The sequence below is a fragment of the Trematomus bernacchii genome, unplaced genomic scaffold, assembly GCF_902827165.1.
Source record: "Trematomus bernacchii unplaced genomic scaffold, fTreBer1.1, whole genome shotgun sequence".
NCBI lineage: Eukaryota > Metazoa > Chordata > Actinopteri > Perciformes > Nototheniidae > Trematomus > Trematomus bernacchii.
The window spans coordinates 8,170,786-8,183,724 of NW_022988043.1; the positions used below are offsets into that span (position 1 = coordinate 8,170,786).

The following is a 12,939-nucleotide window of genomic DNA, read 5'->3' on the forward strand; positions in this document are numbered from 1 at the left end:
ACATCGGAAAAATGTGCACAAACAAAGACATACATGTTGACTGATTATCTTACACAAAAACACATTAGTATTGAAAAGACTAAGTAAGTTGCTCAAGTGTGCAGTGGAATTCACCATTGTAATGTAGCTGAGGTTTACACTGGTTCTGAAGACATTTGAAAAAATACACTACAGGAATGCACTACTGTTTTTGTTCTCTTTTGCTTTGGCATGTTTTTCTGATGGAACATAAATGCACTGAGCTACAACTGCATTGTGTTGTGCAACCCTGTGTTTCAGAATAACATGAATGAGCCTTCATTTGTTGAATGCTTCAGTCAGTTACAGGTTTTTACTCTGAAAATGCTATGGACACTTTTAGATCATCAATATGACCTTGGCATGGGTAAAATGGGATATGATACAGGTTGGTCATTTCAGAATAAATTCCAATTAGTTTCATGGAAAGAATTATATCATTAGGTAAAACTTAAAGGGAAATTGCTGAGTTACGTAGAGCTTCTTTCAGTGGACAGCAGGTCAGCTTAACGTGCAAAAATTTGAAATGTGCCGACAAGCAAGCATACAATTCAACAGATATGAAGAATAAAGTTGCCAAAAACAAATGAATGAGATTCTTCTTATAAATAATGTTTAGTACTACATTTTACATACATATTTCCAGGAACCCCCTCAACAAATGACCAAGAAATGACAGACCTGTAAACTAAAATGTTACCCAATTGTATTTCCATAATCATGCTTTGAAGCTAAATCAACTTTTAACTTTCAGTTATTGAATCAGTCATTTCTCTGACGCATTGTATACCATTCTTGAACAATGAAATGATGAGAAACATTATGACTCTCAACCATGTCTCCAAGACTTGAATCTTAGTTAAACTCAAGAGGCATTTCAAGGTTATTTAAACATCTTGGTTTATTTCAAAGTTTGGAAAATACCTGCTGCTTTTTGATGTGTGCTATACAGCTCGTATGTCCAGGTCATAATGCAGCTCCACTTATTGCTTAGCATTATAACTGTGGGAAAACATAATATAAATAACATTAACCACAAACCGGTTGTCACAATGCACAGATACTGTATGTCAGAGAGGACCTGGTGAAGGGAAAGAGTGCAATGGGATGAACAGAGAGATATCATGCTAAACCCCACCAGTATACACACAAAAACACACACATAAAAGGCTAAATGGCAGATTGTGCTTTTACAAGTTCAGTGGGTCACAATCGACACCCCCTGATCCAGCAGGGGCCCCTGTGCCCAGTGTTTATCAGTCCATTTCAGATGAGTTATATTTAGGGCAGCCTGGGCCAGACGCCATTCTCCCTGCTGATTCACTAGGCTGCTGGGAGCACTGCTCTACCTTATCCGGTTTCCACAGTCGGCCCAGTGTAATTTGTCAGGATATGGCTCGCGGAGCTATAAACCTGTGTGTGTGTGCGTGTGTGTGTATGTTTTACATTAAGTTCTGTCAGTTATAGCTCCTGATTTCTTTCTGCTCTTTCTCTCCCAGACACACCAAGGTGTATGCATGGCTACACACACACACACACACACACAAACACTTACACACATGGCCTATACGAGCCAGATTAGAGCGGCGTTTATTCTCCAATACATTGAGCTATTGTGTGATTCTCCAAGGCAGCAAGCAGCGATTCCTCTTAAAGCTATAGTAAATCATCTCTGACAAAGAGAGGAGAGGAAAGACAGAGATTTACTCATCCATACAACCCTGGTCTGGACAGTGGGAAGGGTAGAGTTCTTTTGTCTAACATGGCACTGATGGATCAAGATTTATTTTCTTTCCGTAGCCGGATCTCTCACGCAGGAAACTGACACATTTTCTTTTCTGAAAATGCATGTTCTATCATTGTTTTGTGTTTCGCTTTCTGTATGTCTGACCCTCACACACAAACAAACACACACACATCATTTCCCATGGAGGCAGCACGTCCTGCTGTCTCAGAAAAAGTCTATTTCATCTTATCAGCAGTAACAGACAGACACGGGCACTACAGGCAGGAGACTGGACAGAGAGCAGGTTAAAAAGTACCTCCACAATAAAGAAACACAGTGGCCATTTAAGGATATTTAAAGGACAAATTGTTGAACGGCTAAGACAAACAGTGTGTTTCACAGATATAATTATGTCAATCCATATTTTCACTGTCTCCTAATATTGAGCTTTGTGTACAGACAATGAGCAATATTACTAGGATGTTCCTAAAATAGATTTTCCCAAATCATGACATTGATTTATTGATTTTTTTCTCACACAGAACATGAATATAACATGCGCACATGTATATACAGTAAGGAGGAACACACCTTCATTTGCATTATGAAAGTCCTTCTAAGAGTGTCTAGTTGAATTAAAAAAACTCCAGAAAGTTGATGACATCCTTACTCAGTCCTATGACTAAACCACACATTTCTGTTTCTATATTGTTGTTAACTTCTGCCAAACCACCTTGTATTCAACCCTATCCTAATCCTGCGTTTTTGCTCAGCATGCCTGGACAAAGACTCAAATAGATCAAATATATGACCAACTTGTGTCTCGCAGTAAAAGCCTTTCTCCAAAAAGGAAACTTTAAGGTTTTACATCAAAGATAAATGAGTGGGAATGTGATACCGAATGTGTTTTTGGCCTCCATCATGTCTGTGTGTGTGTGTGTGTGTGTGTGTGTGTGTGTGTGTGTGTGTGTGTGTGTGTGTGTGTGTGTGTGTGTGGTGTGTGTGTGGTGTGTGTGTGTGTGTGTGTGTGTGTGTGTGTGTGTGTGTGTGTGTGTGTGTGTGTGTGTGTGTGTGTGTGTGTGTGTGTGTGTGTGTGTGGTGTGTGTGTGGTGTGTGTGTGTGTGTGTGGTGTGTGTGTGTGTGTGTGTGTGTACCTGTACCTGTCATGAAGCGGTCCTGTGGAAGAGTGCTAGCCGGTGATGAAGGGTGTATTGATTGGTGGGCCAGGCGCCTAGCGTATCGACGTGGCAGGGGGGTGATCCTTCAAGGCCTTCCTATTGGCACACTGAGTTAATCTGCTCAGCCTGATCAATACCGCCTAACTGAAACTATCATTGCACAGCATCCCACGTCAGTGCTGCGTTTGTCTGGATTTGATTGGTTTTATGTGTGTTTATGGAGGTTGAAGGGATGATTTGTATCTGTGTGACAGGGAAAGCAAAACCTGGAGCATGCCTCTTTTGTGCCTGTGGACATTGGTGCTTTTTTGTGAAAGTGTTATATGTTCGCTCAGTGAGTCATGGGCAGTAAAGTCAGAGCGCAGCACTGTGAGGTCATATAAACAGTATAGCATGCTATTATAAATCTGCAGCTTGATTTCCTGCCTGCCTCGGGCAAAGTATGGCAACTTGGCAAAGGGTTAGCCATTGAGAGGACCGGCTGAGTGGCTGGATTTTTGTGCTGCTGACAGTGTATTCCTGCTCTTTAGAAATGGTGGTTTTCCTGCAACTAAAATGCCTGGAGCGGGATAAAAAAAAAAAAATTCTTGGTTACGTTTTTTTCCCTCCAATACCTCTCGGTTTTTGCTTTTCTGTGTGTGTCATTTTCTGGACACCTCCATTTTATCGTGGGCCCTTGTCAATTTCTTGACCTGTCTTTTACCTATCTTTCTTTGTCCTTCTGCAGACCTAACATGGGGAACACTGGTCAGGTCAGTGAATCTGGCTCATCTACGGTTAAACATGCCCTTAACCCAGACAAAACCTTCATGCAAGTCCACTACCTCAAGGTAAGATAAATGAGAGAAAGACAATGGGAAAAATCAGGGGGTAATGAATAGAGGCAATAATAAAGAAAAGCGAAAACAAAAGGGATATAGAATACATAAATCAAAATTACCAAAACTTCTTGTGGCTCTTTTTGTTAGATGTGCTAGGATTGGAGATAAAGTGAAAATCGATGTTGCTGAAAAGTTTCTCGTTATTCTCCCCATGAATCATGTTTTCTTGTTGTTATTTGTCCTTTGTCCAGGGTTACTTCCTCCTCAGGTTCTTGGCCAGTCAAGTGGGAGAGCAACAATTCATCAATTTCTTCAGATTATTTGTGAAGAAATACCATGGGCAACTCATCTTGTCTCAGGTGGGGCTTCAGTAAAGGAAACCAGATGAATTTAATGTAAAATTGCATTGTTAACTTCCAGCTACTTGAGAGGCTGTTAATAAAAAGCTGAGCTCAGATTAGACGGTTTTAATATGACCTGTCTCTGAGGCACAACGTTATTTCATTTAATTAATTTGAAGCTGATGTAAGCTTGATTGCCACTAGTTTACAATAGTTGAACATTCTCCAGCAGCTTTTCCAAATTGATGGCCTTACATCAGCTCAGCCACATATGTTTATTCTGCTGGAGCCATGAAGCTGAGTGATCACACCTGGAAGTGTGTGTGTGTGTGTGTTGTGTGTGTGTGTGTGTGTGTGTGTGTGTGTGTGTGTGTGTGTGTGTGTGTGTGTGTGTGTGATGTGTGTGTGTGTGTGTGTGTGGTGTGTGTGTGTGTGTGTGTGTGTGTGTGTGTGTGTGTGTGTGTGTGTGTGTTGTGTGTGTGTGTGTGTGTGTGTGTGTGTGTGTGGTGTGTGTGTGTGTGTGTGTGTGTGTGTGTGTGTGATGTGTTCCACCTGGCTCGTGCTTCTTCGGTGAAAGCCTGAGTCTTGCCACTAAATAATGTATGTAACATAAACACTGTTTAACCTTTCACTCCTGACTTACGATCAAGTATGCCTTTCTCTTCCTTTTTGTCTTCCACCCACACCTCGCTAAATGCATTCATTTCTGTCTGTATTTTTCTTTTCTTTTTCCTTCAGGATTTCCTGCAAATGCTGCTGATTACCTTTCCCGACTTGGAGAGGTATGTAAGTGGCTATGAATAATGCTTACAGTGTAAATCAGGAATAATGAAGAAATGTCTGGACGCATTAAAATCACTTAGGTTTTTCTAAAGTATCACTAGGTTGGTTTCCAGTACAGATTCAAGATATGTTATTCATTTTTTTCTCAACAGATGTGACTTGTTGCAGATTTATATATGAGCATGTGTTGATTTGGCCTCAGTTTTTAATCTGCTGTGAAAACATGACCAGCGAAAGCTCCCCAAAACAAATCCTGTTAAGAGAGCAGTCTTATCCACTCTCATATTAATTGAAGTGTAAAAGGATAACTGCTCCTCCTGCTCTCCTCCTCTCTAATTTTCTCTTTCCCTCTCTGCGCTCGCTTAATCATTCATTTCCCTATTTGTCCTGATTGCCTCATTAACCTCTTCTTCTGCCTGTCTATCTCTTTCTCCCTGTCTGTCTTTCACTTTATTTCTCCCAACCCTTTAACACTTATTCTCTCACTCCTTTTTTCCTCCGCACCTCTTTGTCTGAGTGTTGACTCTTTGCTTTCTCTGTCATGTGGAGTGTGCTGCTGAACTCGCAGAGATTGATTATATTAAACAGGGGGAGTTGGGGACAGTCAATATTTGGATCCGGTGCCTCTTTCAGTAAACAACATGCTAGACGGTTCAGGATGAGAATAGACACTGTTGAGGGTCATGGCCGCTCTTTGTGCACGATCAAATATCCTGCCAATTCCCCAGACTAAATGAGGAACATTAAAATGAATAGGACTTAACAAAAAGCTATTAACAAACATTACAAAAATTATTTCTTCTTTGATTTCTACTAATAAGAAACCACGGTTTTCCAGATATCAACGTCACTCTTTCTCATACTGTATGTCACCATAAAGGTGAATAACCAATCAAATGAAATCAAGATACCAAGCTCAACGTGAAAAAACTGGTGCACACATGTCTCGTCTGCTCTCGTGAGACGTAAAGCTTATTTATATCCAGTCTTATTATGAAACAGCATTTGACAGGTCCTGTGGTGTATTAACCTTTTGTTTGCCACGAATGAAATCTATGCACACATAATACCATGTAATCCTGCCTTATGGTGTCTCCCTGTTGATCTGGCAGATGTTCAGTCTTTATATACTCTCTTTGATTCATCTCCACATACGAAGAGCTGCTATTAGCTTGTGGTGAAGTCACTTTTAATGTCAAGTTGATAGCGAAGTGTTGCTTATAAAGTGAGTATTACCCATTTTAGTACACAGAGGAGAATGAACAGCTTGTTGTAAGCCTCATTTTACAGAAAGCTCCAGCAGCGGAGTGTCTATTGCTTCTCTTGCTTGTGTGTCCGACACTGAGGTCCCAATTTAAATATCTCAACACGTATTAAAAGGATTCTCTTGAAGTTTGACACAGACATGTGGGTCCGCACAGAATGAACTGCGACCATTATACCACAATAGCATCAGCCTTCAGCAAATAAGGAGATGAGAGGCAGATGAAGTCCAGTTTGACTGATGCAAACTGATTCCTGTCTGACTGGGTCCAGCTGAGCCTGACAAGCTCAGCCTGAGGTGTCCTTAAATGGCCCCTCGCACATAGGTTGAACCCACTACAGCCTCGTAGTAAAGGCATGTAATGACCTAAAAGTCTAAAGCAATAGACCTATTGAGAGAGACATGTTGCCGAACATGATGAAAAACTGAAAAAGAAAGTATCTCAATGTCTGAAATAGAAACAAGTACTTCAGTAGTTTATTGCAAACCAAAATTCCTGGATGTCACTGACATGCCTGTCAGTGGGCAAGACTTTGCATCTTTCTGAGTATTATACAATGTATTTATAAAAGTATGTCAGGCGTTAGAGATTCCCTTATCTGTACTTTCAGGTTGGAGTTCCTTCAAAAATATTTTTGGCAAAAGTGGGAATTCGTTAATGGTGCCTCAGTTAAAAGAGCATAGTTAGGAGAAAATGTGTGTGCAAAAATAAAATTTAAATCGTTTCCTTGTGGAAAATAACACTTTTTAATGGGCTCAACATAACATATTAATATACAGTAATTGCTTAAGACTAGCCAAGTGGGGAATTTTCCTTTAAGCAAAGCCTTGCAGGATTGATGATGGGGTGGGGGGTATTGCTGTGGAAGTCACTCTTTCACAGTTGTGTACTTAACACTTAAATACACATTGCGGACTGCTTGTGGAATGTTTGTTTGTGCACATTAATCTATGCAAGCCTTTTCTGTCACCGTGTGTTTTCTGTATGTATATGACCATTTCCATCTGCAAAACCATACACTTGAGTCTCTCCTCAGCCACACGCACACTTATGTTGACACACTTGCTTGCTATACATGCAGAAAAGCCCAATTCATTGTCTGTACATGCCTGTTTGCTTGTCCTTGTGTAGGAAAATGGGTGTGCCCCTCTTTTTTGTTTAAGGTGTTGGCCTAAACCTCTAGTCCACCACGACCCCAAACATATTTTCCCAAAGCCATGTTTTCATAGGGTGTCTTGGGCAATAACAGTCATTGCTATAATAATAGGAATAATACTAACACTTGTGCCATTGTGTTGCAGAGAAGGCCTCACCCTCAGTGCTATTCATGCTGACTGGCTCGATCGACCGGGAATTCCAAAGGTATGAAGAGTCTTTTTTTTCTGCCTTTTGCTCTTTAGAGAGTTTGAGCATGTTGCTTGAATAAATAATATATTTTCACTAGTTAAAAACCAACAAGCCAAATAAAGGTGGATAATTAAACATTTAATAATAATTTAATTTAGACCATTTAGACCTGAACATAATAAAAAACTATTTTTTTGTCTGAATGAACCACTTTTCACAATCTATCTGAAAGGTTTTGTTTTGGCCTTGTTTAGGCTTGTGAGGGAAATATTGTGCACCTTTGCAAAAAAGGTTGTTCACAAGCTGTAGGTGAAAACAAAAATAAAATGTAGGGAATTTAAATCTGAATGGCTTGTTGAATCCCATGTTCTGACCAAGGCAGCCCACAAAGAAACTCTTGGGGTTTGATTTGGTGTTGGTATGCACTCAGGATAAACAAATACCGTATAAGTGTCACTCCTTAAAGGGCAGCACAATAGTCTTAGTTTGCTTTTCCTTTTTAGTTTTTCTCTCCTGTTGTTTTTCTATCCAGTGGTCATATGACTGCTGATACCTGAGCATTATCATCTTTAATAACAGATTGATATGGTTTTGAGATCATGCATCAACTAGACTTTAATAAAGTTAAGATGCTGTGTTCGGATCCAGTTCAAAGCCCACGGGGTTAAGTGTGGTTCCATGCTGGGGGAACTTTCCTTGTTTTGGGGAGTGTGCTCTTAGCATTTGCTAGACAAAAGAAGCTGCATTACTTTTTTCACACTATTTACCAGCTTTAAATGGCGGCGTCATGACACTATTCTAATGGCAATTATGTCTCATGTTATGGCTTTCGGTATACTATAAATACTGTGGCTTAAATGACTCGTGACTTTTAGCCAGTAGGCATTATGAAACTGCTAGACATTGAGTATAGCATTTTTTTTTTTTTACTTTCAAAAAAGATCTGATGACATCTTGATGATGAACTGAATTCCACTGTAGGGCATCACTAGCTGCTACGTTTATTTAAAGAGCTAATCTTACGTTTCATTGTGTTGTTGAATCATTATTACCCCCTACTGTCAGTGTATCTTGACAAGGTGAGGCTCTTCCTCTGCCCTCTTATTCACACACACACACACACACACACACACACACACACACACACACACACACACACACACACACACACACACACACACACACGCACACACCCATCTCCATGGTAACTGATCTTAATGACCACTATGTGTATGTGCATTGTGTGTATTTGCACTCTTGTTGCTGTCTGGGAACCTTGCAGATTGCAGATTATGTGATGATGTAAATGGAGCCTTTCAGGGGCCTGAGGGTGGGAGGAAGGCATGGAGGGACTGCTTTTTCACACCTGATTGGGTGACGACTAGAGTGGTCTTGCAGAGGCTTTTTTTGTGTTTGATGTGCCAGTCACCAGCTAATAAGATCAGCCAGATCGATCGAAACCTTTTAGAGATGCGAGTGCTTGTGTATTATGTACACTAGACACAAACACATTTTTAAAGTCTCTCTCTCCCTCTGCTTTCTATTCATCCCTCGACAATGTGCTTGAATTGGAGAAAGGCAGGAAATGGTTTGGCCTAATAATAAACAATGACATTTGACGTTCCTGGAGTAAGAGAAGCCAAGGCTGGCCTATTTTAGACCTCAGAGTTTAGATGAGTAAGCGCTCTCTTTGGGATGATGGATCTAGGCTGAGAAACCTCGTTTAAGATTTTTTACTAAAGCTTTCGGCCTGTTACCTTCACAGCTCAATTGAACATTTTATATTTGTCTGCATGGCTCATGACTAAAACCTTGTGTTTTAACCAATTATTACAAACAGATATAACATAGTTATTTAAACTACTTTACCTAGCATTAAATGTTTACAGTTCTTCCAGGCAGAACTTTGATATGGATGTACTTGGCCCTACAAGCCTGTGCAGCTTTAAAATAAATCTAAATTGGCTAATTTAACAAAGGAAAGACTGCCAAGTACGAGAGTTCAAACTTTCCTTGTTGGGTTAGGGTAACCCTAACCCCATCCGACTCTTCTGTCGCCAAATTATTTGTCTTAGTTTCGATTTGATTGTTTGATTCAAATCAAAATATGCTACTCTTTTATTTTCGTGAAAGTTTTGGCTTATATATTAAATAAAAAAAACAGCTTTATTGTAAAAAAGAGTTTGTCTATACTCAGCAAAGTAAGGTATGGTTCCAAAAGACTCTGGTATTGTTTTGTCATTGTATTTGGGATTGCAAAATCAAACTGTGTATTGATCTCAGGAAGATCAAGGGCATGCCTTTCGTGTGTGTTTATGAATTAGAGGTGTAACTTCTGAACTTGCAACCTGATATTGATTCAATGGAGACACTACACAGACGGGGGCAGGATGAAGAGAGGTAGACAAAAGCCTTTCTATTCAGGGAATGGTAGTGGGGATCTAGGCAGCAAAATACCCATGTGGTAGGTATCCTGTTACACAATGCCAATTTGATGCTTCAACACTCACTACTCCATATAGCCCACTCGAACACCTCCCTCTCTCTGTACCTCTGTGTCTGGCTCTCTCTCCCCATCTCCTTGGCTTCCACACACACCCCATCATGCTATTTCTGCCGGAGTACTTGTATAATACACACAGAAGAGTACTCAGGCATGCAGCTATTGTATTGAACTTTGTGTGTGGCTATGGTAACAGCATTAACAGCTGAATGTGTGTGCGGGGGCCTATGTGTGTGTATCCTAGATAGTATGAATATCATGCTGCATCTCTCTCGTGTGTGTGTGTGTGTGTGTGACATTAATAACACGTTGCTTTCCTGCACTACCTGTCTTTCTTCTTATTTTCCCACCACACACACGCACTAGCATAACCACGCTCTCACACACACAACCCCTCACTGTCATCAGCATCAGTCGAGCAGCTGAAAGCCTTAATAAGGTTAGAGAGTAAGTGCTGTGTGTTTGTGCTGTGTAGCTGCTCTGTGCGTAGGTGTGTGTTTGCATGGAGGAGGTAACTGTCCGTCCTGTTGTTGTTATTGACATGATGTTTTCCTTCCTCCTTCTCCTCTTTTTTTTCTTTTCTCCTTCCCCTTTCCCTCATCCTCTGAAGTCAATTGGCGAGTTTCCGCCAGAGGAACAAGTGATCGCCACTCACCACCTACTCCCTCCTCATCCCACCTCTCCCTCCCCTTCCTGCTTGGCTTCGGTCTCTCTCTCTCCTCTCTTCTCTCTCCTCTCTCTCTCTCTCTCTCTCTCTCTCTCTCTCTCTCTCTCTCCCTCTCTTCTCCTCCTCTCTCTCTCTCTCTCTCTCTCTCTCTCTCTTACTGTGCTTCTGCAAAGCATTCCACTCCCGGCTCACAGCTTTCCCTTCTTCTCTCCGTTCAGTGGCTGTATGAAAGAAGCGCCGTGTGGTCACAGGCGAGGCTGGTGGAAGAAGTCAAAGCAGAGGTAAGGACTCTCTCCCCCTCTTCTCTATGTCCCAGTTTCTTCTTCTGGTCTTCGGGGAGTGGCAGACAGACTCGGGGTCAGCTCTCAGATTTGAAGTCTAGCAGCTTTGATTGGTTGATATGATTGTATTCTGACTCTCACCTCTCTCTTTTCCTTCACTCAAATATTCTGCCTGTATTTCTCTGTACTGTCTTGTCTGTTTTTCCTCTCCTGTCTCATTCATACGCTCTGTTTCACAATGTTTGATACCATCTCTTATCTTTACTTCAGTTGCGCTTCATCTACCTCTCCTTTTTCATTTTCTCCCTGTTTCCATCTCTCCCTCTGTCTGTCTCTGAGTGAAGTGCGGCACACAGCGCTGTACATCTGTTGCGTGTCATTCTGTGCTGCCTATCATATTTCCCGTAGTTTTCTTAATTGTTTTGCCTTTATTATCCAATGTCCCCATTCATTTGTGTTTTCGAAGTACAATACAATCAGACCTGAAGAGTATATTTGTCAAAGGTATTCTAAATTACTTAAAACGCAAAGAATGATTGAATGCTTTTGCATCTTAGAAATGACTTGTACACTTTGTGTGCTGATGTAAAACCTCACTTTTTTAACAGTTCAAACTGTGTTACTCTGAGATACAAAGTGAAGTGGGGGAGAGGAGATAGAGTTTGGCCTTGATTGTCTGTTTAATGGAGATCTATGGTGTAGGGAGTTGCTCCGCTCCAGGCTCCGTCACAGTTACATACTTTCACTATTACTCTTTTGTCCCAGCCGGCCGTTTGTGTGGTTATATATGGAGCACAATTGAGCGCTGAAAGGTTGGAATAAAAGTGCGTGTGTGTGTGAGAGAGGGAGAGACGGACCCCTTTAGACTGTTGTTCATTTGTGTGTGTGTGTGTGTGTGTGTGTGTGTGTGTGTGTGTGTGTGTGTGTGTGTGTGTGTGTGTGTGTGTGTGTGTGTGTGTGTGTGTGTGTGTGTGTGTGTGTGTGTGTGTGTGTGTGTGTGTGTGTGTGTGTGTGTGTGTGTGTGTGTGTGTGTGTCTACTTGACGCTCTGTCAAGGCTTGCCTGCCAGTGAGAGTAGATATATGTATATTAATGCATGCCTTTCCACATGAGAGATGGAAAGTGTGCATTAAGTCTGTTTATATTTACTTTCTGCTATTGGATATAACATTCACTCTCTTACACCCTCTCCTTTCTCCCCTCTCTCCCTTTTTCTCCCTCTGTGTCATCATTACACCTTTCTGATTACTTCTCTCATGTTCTTCTTTTTTTCCATTTCGCCTTCACACTGCCTCAACTCCTCTCGCTCAAAATCACTTTGTTGTCTCTAACTACCTTGTCTTCTTTTTCCCGCCTTGACTACCTTACCTTACCTCACCCCCCCCCCCCCCACACTCACACCCGTACTCCTTCCGCAGGTTGTAAAATGGATTCTCCTCAGTCAGAGCCATCAGGGGAAGGGCAGAAAGCGGAAGAGAATAGAGCCCAAGGTGAACTACAAAGAGGTAGGAGGCACTCTACTTTAATACCTCTATCAACCTTTCCTCAGCTTTGCTCGTTCCCTTCTTTTTTGAAAAACTTTAGCTCCCCATCTGGGTTTTGGCTTATTATAAATTAGCTGGGATTTTTTAAGAGCTGTACAGCACTATTGTTAAAACATAATCATCTCCCAATTCTGTTTATGTGTTGTGTCTGCGAGGACAGGCTAGCCTGTTCTTTAAGTCTGTGTTTATGTTGTGTCGCACACATATTTAACCTTTTAAGAGCTTGTATACCTCACATACCCTCTGCTTCTTCTGTGTGTGTGGTCATGGCCAATGTGTGGGCTGGTGTTTATGTTTGTCTGGAGGGGGTGGGGACCGTTTGGCCTCAACATTGTGGTTTTGAATCTGGTCTTGAACTGTATCCCTTTTTCTCTTTCCATACTTCCTTTAAGTTCACGCGGTTTCCTTCCAAATAAAATGATTTCCATGAAAAATATCCCAAAAAGATGGGTTTGCCCGTGTGTGT

General features: G+C 41.3%; 1 protein-coding gene across 2 annotated transcripts in view; it reads left to right on the top strand.

Annotated features, from left to right (window-relative positions):
* The window catches only part of aopep (aminopeptidase O (putative)), a 68,083-nt gene that overhangs the window by 23,127 nt on the left and 32,017 nt on the right, over positions 1-12,939 (top strand). For both annotated transcript variants that reach the window (XM_034118690.1, XM_034118691.1), the window contains exons 9-14: positions 3,650-3,752; positions 3,995-4,102; positions 4,823-4,866; positions 7,434-7,494; positions 10,868-10,930; positions 12,348-12,434. In XM_034118690.1, the coding sequence (XP_033974581.1) occupies positions 3,650-3,752; positions 3,995-4,102; positions 4,823-4,866; positions 7,434-7,494; positions 10,868-10,930; positions 12,348-12,434 (466 nt within the window). The remainder of the gene's footprint in view (positions 1-3,649; positions 3,753-3,994; positions 4,103-4,822; positions 4,867-7,433; positions 7,495-10,867; positions 10,931-12,347; positions 12,435-12,939) is intronic.